The sequence below is a fragment of the Myxine glutinosa genome, chromosome 1 (genome assembly GCF_964187855.1).
Source record: "Myxine glutinosa chromosome 1, kmMyxGlut1.1, whole genome shotgun sequence".
In the NCBI taxonomy this organism is placed as follows: Eukaryota; Metazoa; Chordata; class Myxini; order Myxiniformes; family Myxinidae; genus Myxine; species Myxine glutinosa.
The window spans coordinates 258975901-259001782 of NC_136261.1; the positions used below are offsets into that span (position 1 = coordinate 258975901).

The window sequence follows — 25882 nt, forward strand, 5'->3', positions numbered from 1 at the left end:
CAAGCTCTCGATGGTTTGCACGCTTTAAACGGCGCTTCCGCTTGCACAACGTCAAGATTCAGGGTGAAGCCACAGCTGCCGACACCGTAGCCGCCGAGGAATTTCCTGCCACATTGAAGAAGATCATTGAGGACGAGGGATTCTTGCCCGAGCAGATCTTCAACGTCGACGAAACGGGCCTTTTTTGGAAGAGGATGCCCGACAGATCCTTTATCTCGAAGGAGGAGAAGACCATGCCAGGCTAACGCTAATGCTTGGGGGTAATTGCACCGGCGACTTCAAGCTGAAGCCACTCTTGGTGTATCATGCGGCGAACCCCTGGGCACTTAAGAACATCCCAAAGGCATCTCTTCCCATCATTTGGATGAATAATATGAAGGCATGGGCAACCGTCATAATTTTTGAAAAATGGTTCATCATTCATTTCATCCCGGCTGTCAAGAGCTATTGTCGAGAGAAGAAAATTCAATTTAAATTGCTGCTGATTTTGGACAATGCACCTGGCCATCCCACTAACCTCGGTGATTTTGACCCCAATGCGAAGGTGGTGTACTTGCCACTCAACACCACATAGCTCATCCAGCTTATGGACCAGGGTGTGATAGCGCTTTTTAAGCGCTACTATCTCCACCGCACTCTTCGTCAGGCTGTCGATGCAACGTCGGAGGAGGAAGGCATCAACATCCGGCAGTTTTGGAAAAACTATAACATCTACCAGGCAGTGCCTAACATCAATGCTGCATGGTTACGGTGTTTATCTTCATTTTAAGGCATTACGCCCGGTTTACGTCAAAAACTGAGTTACGTCACGGCTTATGGAACCAATTAATGACGAAGGCCTGGGTATTGCTATATATATATATATATATATATATATATATATATATATATATATATATATATATATATACAGTATATATATATACACACACACACACACACACACACACACACACACACACACACACACACACACACACACACAGTCATGGCCAAAAATATTGGCATCCTTGTAGTTTTTTCAAATAACACAATTTTCTCTACAAAAAAGTTGAAATTGACAAAAATATTTGGTCTCCACAATTCTTTATTTCACTGTTAATATTACAGAACCTTTGTTTTTGATTGAGAACTTAATACAGCAATACCCCGTTTTACGCCATTTCGACCTACGTCAAATCCGACTTTACGCCACTCTTACAGAGTAAATTTCAGTTCAGCGAACGTCATTATGTGCGACTTTACATCACTCCGACATCATAATAGGAGGACGTGGAAAAAATATATTTAAAATAAATAAAATAGTACATAAAAATTAACAATAAAAGAAGCTAAAAAAACAATATAAAATACAATAAAAATAAGCGGCACATTAAAATATTTTTAAAATGTACGCATACGTACACGTAGCTGCTGGTTCTCATTCAAAACAAAGGCGACGCCATATGCATTTTGTCCTGTGCTGTGGTCGCGTGCTTGCTTTGCCTTTCGCTGTTATTTTTGTGATTATTCCATTACTGTGTAAAGGTTCCTTTACTGTGTAAAACAACCAACGCAACGTGGCAACGGCGAAACGTGACGACGAGGCCAGCTCGGACGACCGTGACCGTGTCATGCCTCGAGCTGGGGTGCCTCGTCGGGCACCTCACCGGCATCCGGCGTCGACGAACCGATCGACGTGTTCATGTGCACATGTGCATGGATTTGCAAATGCCTGCCTGTACGTTGTCGTTTCTGCGTATATCGCATCGTCCAAAAAAAAAGAAGCAAGCAACTTCGGCCGCTCGAGGAAAGACGGGGCATGCTTATGACTAGGAGGCGAGCGTCGATCCCCGGGGCGACCGGGTTCACGGAACCCTGAGCTCATTCGTTTGTCACAGACGAAACGACACGACCACCGGTGAAACTGCTCGGACACATTGGGTAAAGCACGCCGTGGTGAAGCGGGCCGCGGAGCCACTCGGCACACAAGCCAGCTCACGGTCGACACGTCCGTGCCGGTCACCCTGTTCGAGGAGAAGACCCGACCGATAGAAAACAAAGGAGGGACTCCCGACGGTGAGCGGCATAGATTCAGGGCGAAGCCGCATTCTCCTCCAGTTATTGTCCCCCGTCGCAACGCGGAGCAAAAGGGGGACTATGGTTTTCCCCTCCGTCCGTGTGTCCGTCCGTACGTGCGTGCGTGCATAAGCGAAGTCCCGCATTCGAATTTGGTGTGTGGGTGCAACCCACGTCAAAATCCAAGATGGCCACTGCCATGTATGTCTGATGCCATGTATGTCTGAATATCTTGAAAAATAAGCGAAGTACCAACTTCTAATCTGGTGTGTGGGTGTATCTAGGCACAAGGAAGAATGCTATTGAAAATTGGGTCGCCACGTCAAAAAACCAAGATGGCCGCCGCCATGTATGTCTGAACCTTGTGAGATGAATATCTTGAAAAATAAGCGAAGTACCAACTTCTAATTTGGTGTGTGGGTGTATCTCGGCATAAGGAAGAACGCTATTGGAAATTGGGTCGCCACGTCAAAATCCAAGATGGCCGCCACCATATATATGTCTGAACATTGTGAGCGAAATATCTTGAACAAGCGTTACGCCTAGGTCCCCCGTCGGTGAAGTGATATGAGTTGACAAAGTGGAAGACGCAGAAAACATGCTATGATATGATATTTCTCTCACAAGGTTCAGACATACATGGAGGTGGCCATCTTGGATTTTGACGTGGCGACCCAATTTTCAGTGGCGTTCTTCCTTATGCCGAGATACACCCACACACCAGATTAGAAGTTGGTACTTGGCTTATTTTTCAAGATATTCCGCTCACAAGGTTCAGACATACATGGCGGCGGTCATCTTGGATTTTGACGTGGTGACCCAATTTTCAATAGTCTTCTTCCTTGTGCCGAGATACACACACACCAGATTAGAAGTTGGTACTTTGCTTATTTTTCAAGATATTTCACTCACAAAGTTCAGACATATATATGGTGGCGGCCATCTTGGATTTTGACGTGGCGACCCAATTTACAATAGCGTTTTTCCTTATGCCCAGATACACCCACACACCAAATTAGAAGATGGTACTTCGCTTATTTTTCAAGATATTCATCTCACAAGGTTCAGACATACATGGCGGCGGCCATCTTGGGTTTTGACGTGGCGACCCAATTTTAAACAGCGTTCTTCCTTGTGCCTAGATGCAGCCACACCAGATTAGAAGTTGGTACTTCGCTTATCTTTCGAGATATTTCGCTCAAGTTTCAGACATACATGGCGGCGGCCATCTTGGATTTTGACGTGGCGACCCAATTTTAAATAGCGTTCTTGCTTGTGCCTAGATACACCCACACACCAGATTAGAAGTTGTTACAACGCTTATTTTTCAAGATATTCATCTCACAAGGTTCAGACATACATGGCATCAGACATACATGGCGGCGGCCATCTTGGATTTTGACGTGGCGACCCAATTTTAAATAGGCTTCTTTGTTATGCCGAGATACACCCACACACCAGATTAGAAGTTGGTACTTCGCTTATTTTTCGCGATATTTCGCTCACAATGTTCAGACATACATGGCGGCGGCCATCTTGGATTTTGACGTGGCGACCCAATTTTCAATAGCCTTCTTCCTTATGCCTAGATACACCCACACACCAGATTAGAAGTTGGTACTTTGCTTATTTTTCAAGATATGCCGCTCACAATGTTCAGACATACATGGCGGCGGCCATCTTGGATTTTGACGTGGCGACCCAATTTTCAAAAGCCTTCTTCCTTATGCCGAGATACACCCACACACCAAATTAGACGTTGCTACTTCACTTATTTTTCAAGATATTCATCTCACAAGGTTCAGACATACATGGCATCAGACATACAGGGCGGCGGCCATCTTGGATTTTGACGTGGCGACCCAATTTTAAATAGGCTTCTTTGTTATGCCGAGATACACCCACACACCAGATTATAAGTTGGTACTTCGGTTATTTTTCAAGATATTCATCTCTCAAGGTTCAGACATACATGGCATCAGATATACATGGCGGCGGCCATCTTGGATTTTGACGTGGGTTGCACCCACACACCAAATTTGAATGCGGTCCTTCACTTACGCATGCCCACACGCGAACACGCACGCCCGCACGCAAACACGCACGCTCGCACGCACGCACGCACGGACGGACGGAGGGGAAAGCCATAGTCCCCCTTTCGCTACGCTGTGCGACGGGGGACAAAAATAAGCCTGTCCTCCTGTCAAGTTTGTTTGAGATTGGATAAGTAACAGCCGAATGTATCGCACAGACACCAAATTGCATATTTTAGTATTTCTGTGTTTTCCATATTCTCATAATAAAGGTTTGTAGAAGACATGATGATAAAAGCTCAATTAATAAAAATGTTATGGCCTCGACAGACACACTGAAGCTCAATGGTAAATGTTAAATGCTCAATGACAGAATGACACCCAAATGTTATCCAAAAATAGCCCCGAGTGGGCCGATTGTCATCTCTTGAGGTTGTAGTTCAGATGTCCGCTGATTTTGGGGGATCCCTCTGGAAACCGCTCGATACAAAAAATGTAAGACTGAGCTATCCTGGAGACCATTGAGAAGAAGGGCTGTATCGGGTTTCAGAGAAATCGGTTGGAAATCAAAGGTTGAGTGATTGTGCTGGATACTGTCTTGTATTCATGTGTCAAGTTTAAGAACAATCAGCCAGGTTATAAGGGAGGAGTAGCAAAAATAGCAAAAAGTGAATGGCCGGACGGACGGATGGAAGGACAGACATCTGAACATCATGACCCATTTTATAAGTTAATCTCTTCGATAATCATGATGATGACCTAAAAATGAACGTTCATGTAATTTAGCAAATAATAAAATGGTTAGTTATCCACCGAGGGATCGATTACGCAACGCTAATGTTTCAGGCTTCAAGGTTCGGAGGACCTATTTTGCTCAGACGAAGTATAAAGCGCCACCAACACAGACCACTAGTTTTATGCTGGAATTAACAACGACAGTCGTGGCCAGAAATATTGGCACCCTTGCACTTTTTTCAAATAATGAAACATTTTGAAATGGAGAAAATTGTTGAAATTGAAAAATATTTTGGTATCCACATATGTACTTCTTTGGTTTGCAGTGCAACAAAACAAAAAAGCTGAAAAAAACCCACGAAATCTTCGCTTATTCCACACAGAACTCCGAAAATGGCCCAGACAATTTTATTGGCACCTTAAAGAAGTTGAGAAATAATTCGATTTCAAGCAGGTGATTCCCCTTTACTTTGGAATTGAACTCACCTGTGGTGAATTTCAGGTGTCTGCAATATAAAAATCAATCATTCAACTAGTTTCGATGGAGAAAAGGAGTCATTCTGTTGTTGTTGTTGTTGTTGTTGTTGTTGTTGTTGTGTACCACAATGAGCTTGTAGAAAAGAAAGAAAACCAGAGAATTGGCTGCGGACGGCAGACACAAGATTGTAGCCAAGCATGGACAATCTCAAGGCTACAAGTCAATCTTCAGAGACCTTGATGTTCCTGTGTCCACTATACGCAATGTTATCAGGAAGTTTAAGGCCCATGACACTGTAGCCAACCTCCATGGACATGGCCGCAAGAGAGATCTTGATCGAAGATTGGAGCAACGATTGTTTTAATGGTTGAGAGAGCACCTCAATCAGCTGCCAAACAGATTCAAGCTGACCTTCAGACACAAGGTACGACAGTTTCAAGTCGCACCATCCGTCGCCAACTCAATGAAAGGGTGTTCTATGGTAGGACACCGAGGAAGACCCCACTGCTGAGAGAGAAGTAAGAAAGCCTGACTGGAGATTGCCAAAACACCTGAACAAGCCCAAATCCTTCTGTGGACAGATGATACCAAATTAGAGCTTTTAGGTAAGGCACATCAACTCTATGGTTACATAAAACAAAATGAAGCCTTCAAAGAAAAGAACACCTTCCCTACAGTCAAACATGGAGGAGTTGCAGTGATGTTTTGGGGATGCTGTGCTGCCTCTGGCACTGGGTGCCATGAATGTATGCATGGCATCATGAAATCAGGAGATTACCAAGGCATTTTGGAGCACAATGTTCAACACAGTGTCAGAAAACTAGGTCTCCGTCGAAGGTCATGGATCTTGCAGCAGGACAATGACCCCAAACACACTTCAAAAAGCACCCAGGAATGGTTAAAGACAAAACGCTGGACTGCTCTGAAGTGGCTAGCAATGAGTCCAGATCGAAATCCCATTGAACACCTGTGGGGAGATCTGAAAACAGCAGTTGGGAGAAGGCATCCTTCAAATCTGGGAGAACTGGAGCAGTTTGCACAAGAAGAGTGGGCCAAACTGCCATTAGAGAGGTGCAGGAAGCTCATTCATGGCTATAGGAAGCACTTGACTGCAGTTATTTTGTCCAAAGGTTGTGCTACCAAATATGAAATGTAGGTTGTCAATAATTTTGTCCATGTCATTTATTTATATTTTCTGATTTAAAAGGATATATCAAGTTCTGAATCAAAAACAAGAAAGAGCAATCGGAGATTGTAGACTCTCGCCAGGATGTGTTTTCAGTGGTTTTTAAGGCTTTTGTGTTAAAAACAAATGTGGCGGTTGAACCACGTGACCAATGACATCATTTTTTTTCCTCCACCAGTTTATGCCGACACGGCGCTCAAGAAATTTCATCTTGAGGATGAAGTTTTGTACTTGTCGAATTATGACGTCATAATGGAGGCACCTATGACATCATCATTAACATATTTTATTCCCCATGGAGAGTTCTTTACAATGAGCAATGTCTCAATTTTTTCTATGTGGCGCTTTTGGAGATATAGAGGTGCAATGTTTTTCGGTTTTCCCAACATGGCGCCCATACCACGTGATCTATGACGTCATAATTATCATTAAAAAATCTGCAGGTGGAGTTGCACCTATGGAGGAAATTTCCTGTCAATCGGACCAATGGTTCCCGAGAAAATCATATTTATTCTGTGCGGACAAACAAACAAAGAAACAGACAAACGGACCGAAATGCAATACCCTCTCCTCCTGCGAGGGTAACAAAGGTTCTGTAATATTAACAGTGAAATGAAGAATTGTGGAGATCAAATACTTTTGTCCATTTCAACTTATTTTTGAGAAAATTGTGACTTATCTGAAAAAAGTGCAAGGGTGCCAATATTTTTGGCCACTACTGTACATGCAATTTGCCACCTGCATCAGCATTTAATCAAAGCCCTTCGCCTACAATAAATAATGAACCCTGCCTCACCCAATGCAGTGTACTTTTCCACCTCCATGATGGTGAAAGCGAGGCGATAGTCTTCAGAGACGTGCGCTTGATTCTCCGTGAGCCAAAGACAGTGATATGTCCTGCAGAGGGGGAAGAGTTTGAAAGGTAAAAAGCTCTTCAGCATTACAGCAGCTGTGGATAAGACTATTTAAAAAAAAACAAAAAAAAAACAGTCCAATGCAATATATCACTTACTTGTTAAACATAAGACGATTCATTCAACAAAATCATATGTTGGAGAAGGAAAACAGCACCATCACTTCAAGAATAGGGAGTTACAGAACATGCTCGTAATTGTTTTGTCAAATTTGCTCAATGGAAAAGGCAGGGGAGGGGAAGGTGGACATACATGAGGTTGCCCTACCAAATAACCTGGTTCCCTTTTCACTAAATCTGCATTGCAGGGACAATTCGACCTTGTCGCACACCCAACCCTGTCCACCAAGTTTTGTCCAAATCTGTCCACAACTTTTTGAGACCGTGCTATATATAGTTTTTGGCCCTATCTTTCTTTCAATGGTGAATAATTACTTTAAAAATTCTCGTGTTCGGATTCGGATCCAGATATTCGCCAAAATTTAATAATTTCGTCCTTGTCACATATCCGAACTCCCCATTTCATCCGAATCTGTCCATAACTTTTTGAGCTATCCTCCTCATGGACAAATAGACAGACAGACAAATAGGCCTGAAAGCAACCTCCATCCAGCTTTGGTGGCAAGATGAGTGGGTGGTGGAGAAAGGAAGGATAATTAAGAGGAAAAGAAAGAGGGAGGAAATAAGAACGATGTGCAATAAGAAAATAAGAAAAGGGGGAGGGGGGGGGGGGAGAAAGAAAACTGAAAAGAGGTTGGATAGAGAATGAAGTAAGAAGAAATAACAATATGTATTATGTATGTCAAAGAAAGCCTCTTCAACCCAAACCATTGCTGGTCTCGAATGGGCAGGAAGGAAAGAGCTTGTCTCGAATGGGCAGGAAGGAAAGAGCTGGTCTCCAATGGGCAGGAAGGTAAGAGCTGGTCTCCAATGGGCAGGAAGGAAAGAGCTGGTCTCCATTGGACAGGAAAGAAAGAGCTGGTCTCCAATGGACAGGAAAGAAAGAGCTGGTCTCCAATGGACAGGAAAGAAAGAGCTGGTCTCCAATGGACAGGAAAGAAAGAGCTGGTCTCCAATGGACAGGAAAGAAAGAGCTGGTCTCCAATGGACAGGAAAGAAAGAGCTGGTCTCCAATGGACAGGAAAGAAAGAGCTGGTCTCCAATGGACAGGAAAGAAAGAGCTGGTCTCCAATGGACAGGAAAGAAAGAGCTCGTCTCCAATGGACAGGAAAGAAAGAGCTGGTCTCCAAAGGACAGGAAGGAAAGAGCTCGTCTCCAACGGGCAGGAAGGAAAGAGCTCGTCTCCAACGGGCAGGAAGGAAAGAGCTCGTCTCCAACGGGCAGGAAGGAAAGAGCTCGTCTCCAACGGGCAGGAAGGAAAGAGCTCGTCTCCAATGGGCAGGAAGGAAAGAACTGGTCTCCAATGGGCAGGAAGGAAAGAGCTGGTCTCCAATGGGCAGGAAGGTAAGAGCTGGTCTCCAATGGGCAGGAAGGAAAGAGCTGGTCTCCAATGGACAGGAAAGAAAGAGCTGGTCTCCAATGGACAGGAAGTAAAGAGCTGGTCTCCAATGGACAGGAAGGAAAGAGCTGGTCTCCAATGGACAGGAAAGAAAGAGCTGGTCTCCAATGGACAGGAAGTAAAGAGCTGGTCTCCAATGGGCAGGAAGGAAAGAGCTGGTCTCCAATGGGCAGGAAAGAAAGAGCTGGTCTCCAATGGGCAGGAAGGAAAGAGCTGGTCTCCAATGGACAGGAAGGAAAGAGCTGGTCTCCAACGGGCAGGAAGGAAAGAGCTGGTCTCCAACGGGCAGGAAGGAAAGAGCTGGTCTCCAACGGACAGGAAGGAAAGTCACCTTTGTTTTTTTCTCTACAAGAGCGATGCTCATGGCACCAGATCATGAAAGACTTTGGTCAAAACCTTATCTTATAAAACCAAAACCTGAGATTTTGTTCACAAAAAATGCAGTGAAAGATTTCATAGCATCATAAATTACACCATTGTACCTGACAAGACCCAGAAGGTCGTCGAGCATGCGACCCACTTGCTCCATACATGCATTCCGAAAAACTGGTAAGGCAGACACCGCTTCGTAAAGTACAAAGCCACCAGCCTGGGCAGTTTCCATATTTGAAGGCCATCGCGAGCGCTTCAGCACGCCGAGGATTACGTTAACACAGTAGATTAGCTGCAGAAGACACGAGATGGGAAACATAAATGCAGAATGTAAATGGTGGTTGAGGAAGCAGCTTCGTTTATACCAAATACAGTGCATTCAGAAAGTATTCAGACCCCTTCACTTTTTTCACATTTTGTTATGTTTCAGCCTCATGCTGAAATCGTTTAAATTCATTTTTCCCTCATCAATCTACACTCAATAGCACATAATGACAGAGAAAACAGGATTTCAGAAAGTTTTGCAAATTTATAAAAAAGAAAAAACTGAAATATCACATTTACATAAGTATTCATACCCTTTGCTATGACACTTGAAATTTAGCTCAGGTGCCTCCCATTTCTCTTGATCATCTTTAAGATGTTTCTACACCAAGATTGGAGTCCACCTGTGGTAAATTCAAATGATTGGACATTATTTGGAAAGGCACACACCTGTCTATATAAGGTCTCACAGCTGACAATGCATATCAGAGCAAAAACCAAGCCATGAGGTCGAAGGAACTGCCTGCAGAGCTCAGAGACAGGATTGTGTCGAGGCACAGATCTGGGGAAACCCACAAAAAAAATCTCTGCTGCATTGAAGGTTCCCAAGAACACAGTGGCCTCCATAATTCTTAAATGGAAGAAGTTTGGAACAACCAGGACTCTTCCTAGAGCTGGCCGCCCGGCCAAACTGAGCAATCCGGGGAGAAGGGCCTTGGTAAGAGAGGTGACCAAGAACCCGATGGTCACTGGCTGAACTCCAGAGATCCTGTGTGGAGATGGGAGAAACTTCCAGAAGGACAACCATCACTGCAACACTCCACCGATCTGGGCTTTATGGCAGAGTGGCCAGACGGAAGCCAAACAGTTCAATCTTGGTTTCATCAGACCACAGAATCTTGTTTCTCACAGTCTGAGAGTCCTTTCGGTGCTTTTTTGCAAACTCCAAGCAGGCTTTCATGTGTCTTTCACCGAGGAGAGGCTTCCGTCTGGCCACTCTGCCATAAAGCCCAGATCAGTGGAGTGTTGCAGTGATGGTTGTCCTGGAAGTTTCTCCCATCTCCACACAGGATCAAGAGAAATGGGAGGCACCTGAGCTAAATTTCAAGTGTCATAGCAAAGGGTCTGAATACTTATGTCAATGTGATATTTCAGTGTTTTCTCTTTAATAAATTTGCAAAACTTTTTAAAATCCTGTTTTCTCTTTGTCATTATGGGGTATTGAGTGTCGATTGATGAGGGAAAAAATGAATTTAAACGATTTCAGCATAAGGCTGCAACAAAACAAAATGTGAAAAAAGTGAAGGGGTCTGAATACTTTCTGAATGCACTGTAAATGAGGTAAAATCCAACATATTTACAGTGCCTTTAGAAATTAAAAATTGATTATACTGGAATAGTTTGGCACTGATCAACACATAATACCCGATAATGTCAAAGTATCATTTTTGTTTTTTAGAAATTTTTTACAAAATAATTATAAATGAAAATATGAACGTCTTTGAATAAGTATTCAACCCCATTGCTATGACACTGCAAATTGGCTTCGGTGCATCCAATTTCTGTTGAGCATCCTTGAGATGTCTCTTCAACTTGATTGGATTCCACCTGTGACAAATTAAATTCATTGGACACAATTTAGAATGAAACACACCTTTCTATACAAGGTCCCACGGTTGACAGTGCATGTCAGAGCAGAAACTATACTATGAAATCCAAGGAACTGTCTGTAGAACGCGATGGAGTTGTGAGGAGGAATAAATCTGGGGAAAGGTGTAAAACTATTTCTCGAATGTTGACAGTTCCCAAGAGCACAAGGATCTCAATCATTCGGAAATGGAAAGAATATGGAACTACCCAGACTCTTCCTCGAGTGGACCATCCGACCAAACGGAGCAACTGGGCAAGAATGAAAGAACTACAGTTCATTGGCTGATATGGGAGAAACTGCCAGAAGGACAACATTCCCTGCAGCACTTCACAAATATAGGCTTTATGGGAGAGTGGCCAGACAGAAGCCACTCCTGACAGCATGTGTGGAATTTGCAAAAAGGCACGTGAAAGACTCAGAGCATGAGGCAAAATATTTTGTGGTCTGATGAGATGAAAATGGAATTATTGGGCTTCAATGCAAAGCACTACATCTGGCAGAAACACAGCACAGCTAATGCCCATCTAACACAACACCATCCATATCGTGAAGTATGGTGGTGCAGCATCATGCTACGGGGATGCTTTTCAGTGGCAGGGATTGGGAGACTTGTAAAGATTGAGAGAATATTGAATGGAGCAAAATACAAGCTAATCCTTGAGGAGAACCTGCTTCAGAGTGCAAAAGACCTTAGACTGCGACGAAGATTTACATTCCAACAGGACATTGACTCCAAGCATAAAGCCAAAACACTGGAATGGCTTCAGAACAAGAATGTGAAAGTCCTCGAGTGGCCCAGCCAAAGCACAGACTTGAATCCCATTAAGAATCTGTGGAATGACTTGGAGATTGCTGTTCACTGATGCTCCCAATCCAACTTGACAGAGCTTCAGCAAATCTGTAAGGAAGAATGGGGGGAAACTCACCAAATCCAGATGTGCAAACCAAATAAATGTGTCCATACAGACATACACAAGAAGACTCAAAGCTGTAATTGCTGCCAAAGGCGCTTCTATAAAGTGCTGACTTCGGGGTTTGAATACTTATGTAAATTAGACATTTCTGTATTTCAATTTTAATAATTTTGTAAAAAAAAAATAAAACAAATTCCACATTGACATTATGGGGTATCATGTGTAGATCAGTGACAAAAAAGTCTCAATTTACTCCATTTTAAATTCAGGCTGTAACAACAAAATGTGAAAAAGTCTAGGGGTGTGAATACTTTCTGAAAGCACTGTAAAAAAACGGCAACATTCATGTTTAAAGAGGGAAACACTTTTTCACACCTGTCCACGACGGGGTCCTGTGGGGTCGTCTCGGTTGTCTGGCATCGGAGTACGATCCAGCCCCACAAATGAGATGAATTCAACTGGATCCCACAAAGCTCTGCAATAATGAAAAAGCACTTTTAAAATATAGATCTTCAAAAACAAAACTACTGTACATGAATTATAAAACCAGAGATAATTCATATATAATGCATATTCTAATAAATATCCCCGAGTTGGCTGACTGTCATCTCTTGAGGTTGTAGTTCAGACCTCTGCTGATTTTGGGAGACTTTCGTGGGAGCTGCCTTGATCCCCTGGAAGACCTCCGTGGGAGCTGCCCTGATCCCCTGGAAAGCCCCTCCCTCCCCCCCGATACAAAATCGAAGAATAAAAGAATGAGTGATCCTGCGGACCATCGAATAGAAGGGCCGTTTCACAGCAATCGGTTGGTAAATGAGGGATGAGTTGTGATTCAAAGTTTCAGGGAGTACTCCCTCTGGGCACCCCCATAATCCGAAATAGCAAAAACAAAGTGTGAGCTATTGTGCAGGCCATTGAGGAAAAAGGGCTTTATCGAGTTTCAGAGCAATTAGTGGTAAATAAGGGACGGGTAGGGATTCGAAGCTTCTGGAGGCAATACCGCACCCCGAGGGATTGTGTCCAAGGGATTGTGTGGGATACTAGCTTGTATGCATGTCAAGTTTCAGAACAATAAGTTGGGTGGTAAGGGAGGAGTAGCAAAAATAGCAAAAAGTTGATGGACGACCAGACAGACATCCGGACATCACGACCCATTTTACAAGTAAATCTCTTCGAGAATCGAGATGAAATGACCTAAAAATTGTGATTAAAACCTTGGAAAATGCAGAATTTTTTTTTGATTTATATGCATGTTATGTTTATTTGCACAAAAACTGTTCAAATGGTTACAAAGATCTGTATATGAATCAATCAATTTTTTTGGTCGAAATCACTTTTAAAATCAAACAAAATCGCATTGCACTTTAAGATTAAAAGAGATTGGAATAATAAAAAGAATCAATAATTTTTTTTTTTTTAACGTATGACAAGTTCCATAGTAGAGGAATATTTATGAGAAATGCTCATTTGCCAAAAGTCTTCATCTTGGTTCAAGGAACTACCAGGAGATTGCACTAAATTATAAATGTAGACAGAAGGACAATATTTTTTCACTTGAAAAGTTATCAGAAATATTTTGAAAGCCACTAGTTGAAGTACAGAGAGCAAGTAAAGTGTCTTGAGGATTGGAACGATCAGATTTCAGAGCTTTAACTATGAGCTAGTCTGCCATATTCTGGAGATGCTGCAAGGGCCTGAGAGAAAACATGTACATCTGAAAAAAACAGCTGTCCAACACCATCTATCTTTCCCCATCCAAAACCTTTATCTATTCTTCCCCCATTAATCCATCCTAAATTCGCCTCCTTCAAATTCTGATTTCTTTCCTGAAAGTCCTTGTGGTGTCCATCTTGTTTATCTATCCCGTGTATCGTGTCCCAGCCCTATCCCTTTCGCAGATCTCCCAATGTCCCTGTTCTCTCCTGGTGTTGTGTTTCCCTCTGTTCCCCTCTTGTCTCCTCCTCCCCCCTTTATTATATGTTACATGTGTTAGCTCTTACAAGAGCCTCGGGTATAGAAAAAAATATCCTTTTGGTGGACCAGAAGCCTCTTTCACTCGTCTGTTTTGTGAAAGCCCATACAGTAAGGTTAAGAGGCTTCCTTGGATTGTGCTGCGGCTGAGGAGTTGGTATATGTTTAAGCCAAAGCTGAAGCCAGAACTGGATAAAGCAGGAGTGGGGGGAGCATCTGTGCTCAACCACGTGAAACCAGAGCTGTGTGCAAGTGAGAATCCAAATGAATGTGGATACCACAGGCAGTGTTTCCTCCATAACTGCTGTGCAAGGTAGACTGCAAGTCGGCATCCTGTGTGCCAGGATGAACCTGGTAAAATAATCACTTTTCTATCTTTCGCTATAGAAACCATGAGCTGCACCTCACTTCTCCCTTATGCCAATCTGGCCTATCAATGCTGGCTCAAAGACTCAGACTGCCAGTATGATCTTTTAAAAAAAAGAAAGAAAAAAAAGAGGATCAAGAAGAGAAAGGAACTCCATACATCAGTTTTTGCTCTGTCCATTTGTGTCTTTTGTTAAAATAGCCATAATCGCAGAGGAAAGCCAAGATCTCTTTCTGGCCAATTACATGACATTGGAGTGATGGATTATATATGTATGTATGTATGTATGTATGTATGTATGTATGTATGTATGTATGTATGTATGTATGTATGTATGTATGTATGTATGTATGTATGTATATATATATATATATATATATATATATATATATATATATATATATATATATATATATATATATATATATACACATTATATATATATATATATATATATATATATATATATATACGTATATATATATATACACATTTATATATATATATATAATATATATATATATATATATATATATATACGTATATATATATATATAATTGGTGCATGCCTGTATAACCCCCACCCAACACCACACTCCACTACCCCCCCCCCCCCCCCCCCAAAAAAAAATTAAAATACACCCATTTGAAACCATTAACCTGTTGAAATTTTGCATCAATAATGGGAATTACAAATGTGAATACATATGTAGTCGTTAAATAAATTACTATATTGTTTGTAAATGTACCCTCAGTTATTGTTTATAGTGCATGCCAATGGTGTGTTTGAACTTCCGTAAAGTAAATTAATGATCAATTGCCATGGATAGAATATGTCGCGAATCATTGTGGTTGCATCAAAGCCATGGATTCAGACCATCAAGGCTACAGTGCATCATTCCCCAGGAAAATCAATTGGATGTGTCGGAAATTATATTTTTATTGAAGTATGCAAAGACTCGGCCTAATATTCATTATGCCCTATTATCCACGCAAAGAATGAATGAATATGAATGAAAGACTCAACGCAAAGACTCAGCCTAATATTCATTATGCCCTATTATCCACCATAATCATTCGAAGAAGAGTGTTTTGAAGTTCACAACGTCCTTCGTAAACAATGACATAATTGGAGAGTTAATGGTGAATGTTTTTTTTTTTGTTTGTTTTTTTTTACAAAGCATGTGTAAGATGTACTTTTCGTGACCAACATGCAGGAAACAGTTTCCCATCAAAAGCCAAGTAGAAAACGAACCACTTGCTTCACAAGAACATGCCCAGCAATGCAAAGAAACTGCAGTGTAGGTTTTACAGTTTGCAGTTCGGGTATATCAAACACAAAGCATGAGACATCGGATAGTAAAGAAGGTTGGAGATACCTTGTCCAAATTATATGGCATACGACATCACTGTGGTTGAATGAGGAAGAAGGATGAATTTTCTTTAAACTGACAAAAAGCAATGACTGCTATAAAAGCAGTCACACATATAAAACTCAATCATATCAATTCATACAATAAAACTCAAGACAGTCGATGACTTCAATTATCTTGGTTCCTGGGTAAACACAAATGCTCAGGATATCAAAACAAAGGAAATCTACTGCATGGAGAGCTTGCAACTTTCAAGAATATGGAAGTCAATATTATAGGTGTATCAAGCAGCGCATGCATGTTCATTACAACAGTCGAGTCCGTCCTGTTTTATGGAAGTGAAGCACGGACCCTCACAGTGATCCACAAGACGGGACTTGATGGATGCTATACTCAACCTTATTTGTTCAGCTTCCAAGGTACATTGGTCGAAACAAAGGACAAATAACAAACTCTATCGTTCCCTTCCAAGTCTGTCGGGTAAAATTAGAAGAAGTCGTCTCAGGAATGCTTGCCACTACCACTGCCACAAACCGACCCGGCTTGCAATGTTGTACTCTGGACGTATAAACACGGAAGGGTGAAAAGGGGTAGACCACCTCTCAACTACATTGACATGTTGAAGCACGATACAGACCTGGGGACAGAGTAACTGCACACAGCAATGCTTGATTGAGAGGATTGAAAGCTGAAGATCAATGTCATCCGAGTTCAGCCTTGGAGCACACTTAAGAAGAATAAATAAAACCAGTGTGCAATCATGCACAACACCATCATGGCTACAAAACACCACTTTAAAAGGCAGGTCAAAATGAGATGCATTTGCATGAGGTGGAATGGCAAACCCAAAATTGTGTTTGTTAATTAAGGGTGGAAAACCTGCAAAATTATCACCAACATACTTTCCTTGGTTATAGTTATGCTCCATTTGCAGGTTAGGAATAAAATGAGGCTGTTTACAGTGTATTTTTGACACTTAATACCAGTTAGTGCAGAATCTACCGTTAGTGCAGAATGTTGTACCAAGGCATTCAAATATTAAGCATGCTTTTTTATGGATGGTTGCACGCTGAACAGAATTGCTATTGTGTGCTATTTTGGGCCATGCCACTGATGGCTTGAACCCTCTAGTCTCTATGTGGTCTCCCTTTAAAAAAATAAGATGTCCAATAAAGCAACCCCAGTTGAGGTGAACATTATAATTCCAATCACAACATTGCTGTCCAACTTGCCACTCTCCCCCCTCCCCTCCAAAACAAAAAACAAATCGTTTTAACTCATTCCAAAACACTTTCACTATCTCAACCATATTATTACCACTCCTTGCACTCACATTTAACAAACTAATTCCTTGCAAACATTTCCCACCCAGGGTACATCACTGACTTATGCCACTCATCCGAGAGCCAGATGGACTGAGCAGTGGTGAGGATGTCTGCCAAGAAAGATTTCTGCCGATCGTAGCTGTGGAAATGGTTGCTGATGAGAACAAGGGCTTCCATGAGGGAACATTTCTCAAGGCCACTGACACGATCATCCAAATGTAGGGCCTTCACTCGAGTGAAGAAATTCTCAAACAGGCACTGGCAGGTAAGGAGGGGTGGAAAAATAGGAGAGCAACTTACATCAGAGAAAAATTACATATAGTTTTTAAACAACTGATATGCTTCACAAAAACAAACATATTAAGATGTGGAAAACTAGAATGGCACTTGGTGGAGTGCATACCTCCGTCAGACTGAACTATTTATATTTTACATCCCACTGATAGGCCATATCTGAATCTTCACCAAAAGTGAATCATTTAGTCCTTGCCACGCATCCAATCTGTCCAAAAAGTTTCATACGAATCCGTCCGTAGGTTTTTTGAGATACCGTGCTTTATATCATTTTGGCCCAACCACTTAATGGTGAAGAATCACTTAATAAATTATATATTAGGGTGTCACTAAAATATAAAGTGTGGATTTTTCATACTCTCGCCCCAGGAATCTATTTGATTAGTAGTAAAAACTTTGTGACTGAAAAATCATTTGGATTGAATAACTTTAAAATGCCACCCCCGGGGTCCAAGGTTTAAAAAAAAAAAATAATTAAAAATCAGATTTTTGAATTCCAATCAGATTTTTTAAATTTAAATAAAACTATTATTTGTTCATATTTTTTATAAATACGAATGAATGACCGATGAACATAATATGATCTACAATTCTACATATATCGAACATATAGATTCTACAATTCTACATTCTACACGTATAAAATTATCGACGTCTCTGCGGGCTTCTTCTTCAGTTTTTCCGGTCATCCATTTCCCTAATAGCTAGGCGGCTTAGCTAAAAAATTCGGATCGATTGTGCCTTTTCCCTTAAAAGCATGAAACTTGGCACATGGCTAGAATACCCGAAAAGAAAGATTTTTAGTCCAGGGGGCATCCCCAATTTCACCCCATATGGCGGCCATCTTGAAATCCAAGATGGCCGTCATACAAGACCTATTTTGATGAATATCTCCATAATTAGAACAGATATCAAAATGGTTGAAGTGCCTATACCTACATTTTTAGGGTCTAGGAATCCAATGGCAACATAAAATATTCAATAGTATATGGCAGCCATCTTGAAATCCAAGATGGCCTCCATAACAGACCTGTTTTGATGAATATCTCCATAATTAGAACAGCTATCTAAATGGTTGCAGTGCCTACACCTACATTTTTAGGGTCTAGGAATCCAATGGTAACATAAAATATTAAGCAGTATGTGGCGGCCATATGAAAATATTAATTTTGCATAGTATCATGCAAACTGGGAAAGCACATAAATACTCTTAACAGGTTGGCATTCTTCTGTGATTTAAAGTGTCTATGAAAGTAATTATTTTTTTAACGCTGATGCCAATTTTCTTTGGCGAATATGCCGAAAAGGTCTTCATCCCATTTGTTTTCTCACAGTACAAATCTGCAACCCGACTTGATCTGGTGTGGGACCGTTACCTACCCGACAGCCTTAAGAGCATGACCCGTGAAAAGCGTGGCAAGGGGGTTCGCCGACGAGTAGATACCTCAGTTGCAATTCCTGGAGAGTGGCAGAACTTTCTTCGAGTTGATGAAAACAAGCGTGAACTCTTCAGCTTCCTTTCCAATGAAACAATTAAATCATTTGAAGACCAGCGCAAGGAGCTAGTTGTCACACTTGATACAGAGGTTCTTACTGCTCCACCACGCATTGATCTAGAATCACTCTCCCCGTGCACTCAGGAAGAGGCAGATGGTCGGATGTTCCTACATGCTGCTGATGCAACACAGAGAGGGCACAGTAAGGTCCTCATACAAACTGTGGACACAGATGTTGTCGTGCTTGCAGTTACAGCATCCCAGAAGCTTTCAGTGATGATATGGTTACAATTTGGGACAGGCAAGAACATGCGATTTATCTCTGCACATGATATAGCCACAGCTCTTGGCCCTGAGAAATCTAAAGCCCTCCCCATGTTTCATGCACTAACAGGGTGTGACACTTCTTCAGCGTTTAATGGGCGTGGAAAGGTAACTGCATGGAATGTGTGGGAATCATTCCCTGAGCTCACAGAGGTACTAGCAGAAATTTGCCACCAGAGCACAGAGAACTGAAACCTGCATGAACGTCATTGAGAGATTTGTTATTCTGTTGTATGATCGCACAAGTACTGCTACTGACATTAACATTGTACGAAAGAAACTGTTTGCAAAGAAGGGCAGACCTGTGGAATCAATTCCACCAACACATGATGCCCTTGTGCAGCACGTAAAGCAGGCAGTATACCAAGGCGCACTATGCTGGGGACAAGCATTGCATGCTAAGCCTGATCTAGCAAGCCCCACTGAATGGGGTTGGCAAAAAACGTCTGCTGGCCAGTTCAAACCAATATGGACAACACTTCCAGAGGCTGCAAAGATCTGCAATGAACTTGTTAAGTGTGGGTGCAAAAAAGGATGTACTGGTCGTTGCCGGTGTAAGAAAGCTGCACTTCCCTGTACTTCTCTCTGCGCATGTGATGGAGAATGCAGCAAAGACTAGAAAACCACAAGATGGCACAGTTACAGTCTGCGATGTCATAGACACTTTTAATCACTGAAGAATGCCAACCTGTTAAGAGTATTTATATGCATTCCCAGTATGCATGATACTATGCAAAATTAATATTTTCATATGACTGCTTAATATTTTATGTTACCATTGGATTCCTAGACCCTAAAAATGTAGGTGTAGGCACTGCAACCATTTAGATAGCTGTTCTAATTATGGAGATATTCATCAAAACAGGTCTGTTATGGCGGCCATCTTGGATTTCAAGATGGCTGCCATATACTATTGAATATTTTATGTTGCCATTGGATTCCTAGACCCTAAAAATGTAGGTATAGGCACTTCAACTATTTTGATATCTGTTGTAATTATGGAGATATTCATCAAAACAGGTCTTGTATGACGGCCATCTTGAATTTCAAGATGGCCGCCATATGGGGTGAAATTGGAGATGCCCCCTGGACTAAAAATCTTTCTTTTTGGGTATTCTAGCCATGTGCCAAGTTTCATGCTTTTAAGGGAAAAGGCACAATTCATCAGTTAAGCAGCCCCACTATAAGCCTTATCATTTTTCCTTATCCAGTGTCCGTTCCTCTTCTCTCAATTGTTCTCCTTTCAACTCCCAAAACCGCATCAAAACGTGGTTCTTTTAATATAATTCCTGCTTACCAAAAAAATATTGATATTTCTACACACAAAAAAAAAAAAAAAAATTGCAACATGTCAGTCATCTCCCAGATTTCGCAGTGATTGGTCTTACATATAAATCATATTCTACTTAATCTTTCTACAGATGGATACCCGCAAACAGTTACACTTGCTACGAACAACGGTGGATGAGGTGAAGGGATGCAAGCTTCCCTCATATAGGCAAGCATTCGGGCATTTCTTCTACCTTCACCACGAAAAGAAACTGACAGTCCAGGAAGCATTAAGGGAGTCTTGTCGAGCAGTCATGGCTTTCTGGGATGAAGCTCATATTCCAACCAGGCTCGAGCAAGCAACATTGCATGAGCAAACTAGAAAACGTTTGAGTGGAAAGGCCTCAAGAAACACGCTTCAAGGACAAGTGAATCAAATGACAATCAAGTGCCGAGAATCTTCAATGACAAACACAAGACGAAGGAAAAAGAATTGGTTGAACGTTTAGATCATCTCTTTGACATCGCCCACGCTGACGCTGAGAAACTGATCAAGTGCCAAGAGGATTGGGAGTTCCTCCAGCAGCAGCGTCATAGAGGACGTCCCGGCTCAATGACCGGTCTGGACAAGACCCTTCAACGCCAAGCCGAATATCGTAATCGACAGCCGGAGGAAGAGGAGAAACGAAGAAAGCAATCAGCAGATGAAATGAAGGCAGTATCTGAGGTAGCGGTTTTAGAGTCATCGGCTTCAAGCGCAGATGACAGCCAAGAAGAGCAAGGAGCATGTGGTGGATCGTTCACGCCAAAACGAAAAATGACGAAGAACATCATGACACCAGAATTGGCGGCAGTGCTCGATCGTACATACCTCTCGTCAAGGAAGGCCACGTATCTGCTGGCTGAGGCAGCTACCAGCTTTGGTCATGACGCCAGCAAGTACAACATCAATCGTGGGTCCATTCATCGTCAACTTGAAAACTTCCGCGTCCAGATGGCTCAGCAGTTGAAGACGGAGTTACAAGTGGAGGGTCCGTTAAATGTTCACTGGGACGGGAAACTCATGCAAGGTCTGACGTCACGGGAACATGTTGACCGGCTTCCTGTTCTTATATTTGGCTCCGGAACAGAACAGCTCCTCGGGGTGCCAAAGCTTTGGTCAGGTACTGCGCAGGCACAAGCAAATGCCATCACAGAATGCCTAAATGAATGGAGAGTGACTGATCGCATCAAAGCCATGTATTTCGACACCACTGCGACAAACACAGGTCACCATGGGGGAACTCTTGTTCTTCTGGAGGAGAAACTTAGAGGAGACCTCATGTACTTTGCGTGCAGACACCACGTCCGAGAAATTGGTGCTAGGAGCAGCGTTTGAAGTAACCATGGGGACAGCATCAACTGGTCCTGATATTCTACTCTTCAAGCGCTTCCGTAGTCAATGGCTCTTCATTGACCAGCGACAATTCCAAACGGCAGACACAGATGTGGTCACCAAAGCCACAATTTCTGAATTTAGAACGGAAATCATTGAGTTTGCTAGGTCACAGGCTCATCAAGTGCGTGATTGACTATCAGGAATTACTTAATCTTTCCGTCATCTTCCTCGGTGGAATTCCACACAAGGGCATCAAGTTCCGTGCCCCTGGTGCCATGCACCGGGCTCGATGGATGGCTAAGGTGCTCAACACCATCAACATCTGGCTCTTCCGTAACCAGTTCCAAATGACAAACACTGAGGTACGTGGAATTCGAGATCTCACTCTCTTTTCCATTCTTGTGTACATGAAGGTGTGGACAACAGCTTCCCAATCCATTGAAGCACCGCTGAACGATTGGGAATTGATGAGGACGCTCATTCGATATTCGGACAATAAGATCTCTGATGCTACTACGAAGAAGCTAGCTGCGCACCGCACCTATGGTACCTTGCGGACGAGGCAGTGTGTCTAGCATTTTTTGATGAGGATTTCGACGGAAATGAAGTGCAACATGGTCAAAGCGTTGGACGAGGAAGCCCATGACAGGCCACCAAGACGTTCTCGTATTTTGGAAGCTACATTCCTCAACGATAGCAAGGGACGAGTACAATTGGTCACGAAGAACACCCGTGGATTCTTCTCAAAACTTCAATTGTCAAAAGACTTCCTACTCTACCGTCCCAGTTTGTGGACGTCAAACCCTGACTGCGTGCAATCTCGGGCTCTGGTCTCCAAACTTGCGGTGGTGAACGTCAGAGCCGAACGGGCTGTGGCTCTGGTACAGGAGCTGAATGGAAAGTTGACATTGAAAGAGGAACAGTTCCAGTTCCTCGTCCAAGTCATCACCGAGCACAGAAAGCGACACCCAGCTCAGAATAAATCAGCATTGATGAAGATGTGAAGGAAGTATCAGCGTACATCGATATTAGTATTATTTGCGTTTTTCCAAAGTTCTACTTTTGTTACTTTGCCATTTTTTTTGAATGTATTACCTCGTGAAAATTTTTTTTTTTACATTTTTACAATAAATATTATGTTCGTGCAATTTTCGTTTTTTCAATGTCCTACTTACATTATGGTATTTGGTTAAAATATTATTATTCGATGGCGAAGCTCACTTGGTTGTTCGGGACGGCGGCATCCTCCCAACACGAAAAGGGGTAACGTCTAATGGAATACTAGGAAGCCTGCTCTTAAGCAAGAAAAACCCGAAATCATGAAATAAAGGAAAATGGTTATTTGGTTTATTTCCAAGAAGTAGAAAGTGATGTGAACAAACACATAATTTAAAGTTGAATGGGCGACCTCCATATGATGACTAATCAGGACCAAATTTCTTCGACTCAGTTTTTGCACTAAGTGGAATAATATTACAGGGTGAGACTGAAAAAATCCATCTTTACATTTCCGCCCACTATTACTAGTGACACCCTAATATATATATATATATATATATATCAATAAATATATAAATATATATATATAAAAATAAATATATATATACTAGTGGGGTCACCCGTGGGAATCCCACGGGCATGGACGTGTGTGACATTTCGACATATTGCGTTAGATGCTGCACATTCATTTTTTATAATATGGTGACTGGCAAGTCATCAGATCCAGAAATGGTGTAATGAACACAATTTATTTATTTCACATAATATGTGACCCCTCACTCCTCTCCACCTGACACTCTCCTCTCTCCACCTGACACTCTCCTCTCTCCACCTGACACTCTCCTCTCTCCACCTAGCACTCCTCTCCTCTCCAATCCCTCACCTCTCCAATCCCTCACACTCCTCTCCTCTCCAACCCCTCACACTCCTCTCCAATCGCACCTCACACCCCTCTCCAATCGCGCCTCACACCCCTCTCCAATCGCGCCTCACAATCCTCTCCAATCACTCCTCACACCCCTCTCCAATCGCGCCTCACACCCCTCTCCAATCGCGCCTCACACCCCTCTCCAATCGCGCCTCACACCCCTCTCCAATCGCGCCTCACACCCCTCTCCAATCGCGCCTCACACCCCTCTCCAATCGCGCCTCACACCCCTCTCCAATCGCGCCTCACACCCCTCTCCAATCGCGCCTCACACCCCTCTCCAATCGCGCCTCACACCCCTCTCCAATCGCGCCTCACACCCCTCTCCAATCGCGCCTCACACCCCTCTCCAATCGCGCCTCACACCCCTCTCCAATCGCGCCTCACACCCCTCTCCAATCGCGCCTCACACCCCTCTCCAATCGCGCCTCACACCCCTCTCCAATCGCGCCTCACACCCCTCTCCAATCGCGCCTCACACCCCTCTCCAATCGCGCCTCACACCCCTCTCCAATCGCGCCTCACACCCCTCTCCAATCGCGCCTCACACCCCTCTCCAATCGCGCCTCACACCCCTCTCCAATCGCGCCTCACACCCCTCTCCAATCGCGCCTCACACCCCTCTCCAATCGCGCCTCACACCCCTCTCCAATCGCGCCTCACACCCCTCTCCAATCGCACCTCACACTCCTCTCCAATCGCGCCTCACACTCCTCTCCAATCGCGCCTCACACTCCTCTCCAATCGCGCACGACACTCCCCTCCAATCGCTCTCCTCTCCAATCGCTCCTCACTCGCCTCTCCAATCGCTCCTCACTCGCCTCTCCAATCAGCTTTTCCCCGTCTCGTTTCCCCGTCCTCGTGGGGTCACCCGTGGGAATCCCACGGGCATGGACGTGTGTCACATTTCCACATATTGAGTTAGATGCTGCACATTCATTTTTACAAAATGGTTACTGGCAAGTCATCAGATCCAGAAATGGTGTAATGAACACAATTTATTTATTTCACATAATACGTGACCCCTCACTCCTCTCCACCTGACACTCTCCTCTCTCCACCTGACACTCTCCTCTCTCCACCTGACACTCTCCTCTCTCCACCTGACACTCTCCTCTCTCCACCTGACACTCTCCTCTCTCCACCTGACACTCTCCTCTCTCCACCTGACACTCTCCTCTCTCCACCTGACACTCCTCTCCTCTCCAATCCCTCACATCTCCAATCCCTCACACTCCTCTCCAATCGCGCCTCACACTCCTCTCCAATCGCGCCTCACACTCCTCTCCAATCGCGCCTCACCTCTACAATCGCGCCTCACCTCTACAATCGCGCCTCACCTCTCCAATCGCGCCTCACCTCTCCAATCGCGCCTCACACTCCTCTCAAATCGTGCCTCACACTCAAATCGTGCCTCACACTCAAATCGTGCCTGACACTCAAATCGTGCCTGACACTCAAATCGTGCATCACACTCTCATCGTGCCTCACACTCTCATCGTGCCTCACACTCTCATCGTGCCTCACACTCTCATCGTGCCTCACACTCCTCTTCTCTCCATTCCCTCACATTCCTCTTCTCTCCAATCCCTCACATTCCTCTTCTCTCCAATCCCTCACATTCCTCTTCTCTCCAATCCCTCACATTCCTCTTCTCTCCAATCCCTCACATTCCTCTTCTCTCCAATCCCTCACATTCCTCCTCTCCAATCCCTCACACTCCTCTCCTCTCCAATCGCGCCTCACACTCCTCTCCTCTCCAATCGCGCCTCACACTCTCCAATCGCGCCTCACACTCTCCAATCGCGCCTCACACTCTCCAATCGCGCCTCACACTCCTCTTCTCTCCAATCCCTCACATCCTCTTCTCTCCAATCCCTCACATTCCTCTTCTCTCCAATCCCTCACACTCCTCTTCTCTCCAATCCCTCACACTCCTCTCCTCTCCAGTGCCTCACACTCCTCTCCAATCGCGCCTCACACTCCTCTCCAATCGCGCCTCACACTCCTCTCCAATCGCGCCTCACACTCCTCT

At 43.4% G+C, this 25882-nt stretch overlaps 1 protein-coding gene across 1 annotated transcript in view; it reads right to left on the reverse strand.

Moving 5' to 3' along the window:
• XPO5 (exportin 5) overlaps positions 1 to 25882 on the reverse strand; it is a 169973-nt gene that overhangs the window by 64533 nt on the left and 79558 nt on the right. Inside the window, exons 18-21 of the mRNA XM_078786248.1 lie at positions 17221 to 17417; positions 12499 to 12598; positions 9405 to 9586; positions 7287 to 7387 (exon numbers count right to left, since the gene is read on the reverse strand). Of these exons, the coding sequence (XP_078642374.1) occupies positions 7287 to 7387; positions 9405 to 9586; positions 12499 to 12598; positions 17221 to 17417 (580 nt within the window). The remainder of the gene's footprint in view (positions 1 to 7286; positions 7388 to 9404; positions 9587 to 12498; positions 12599 to 17220; positions 17418 to 25882) is intronic.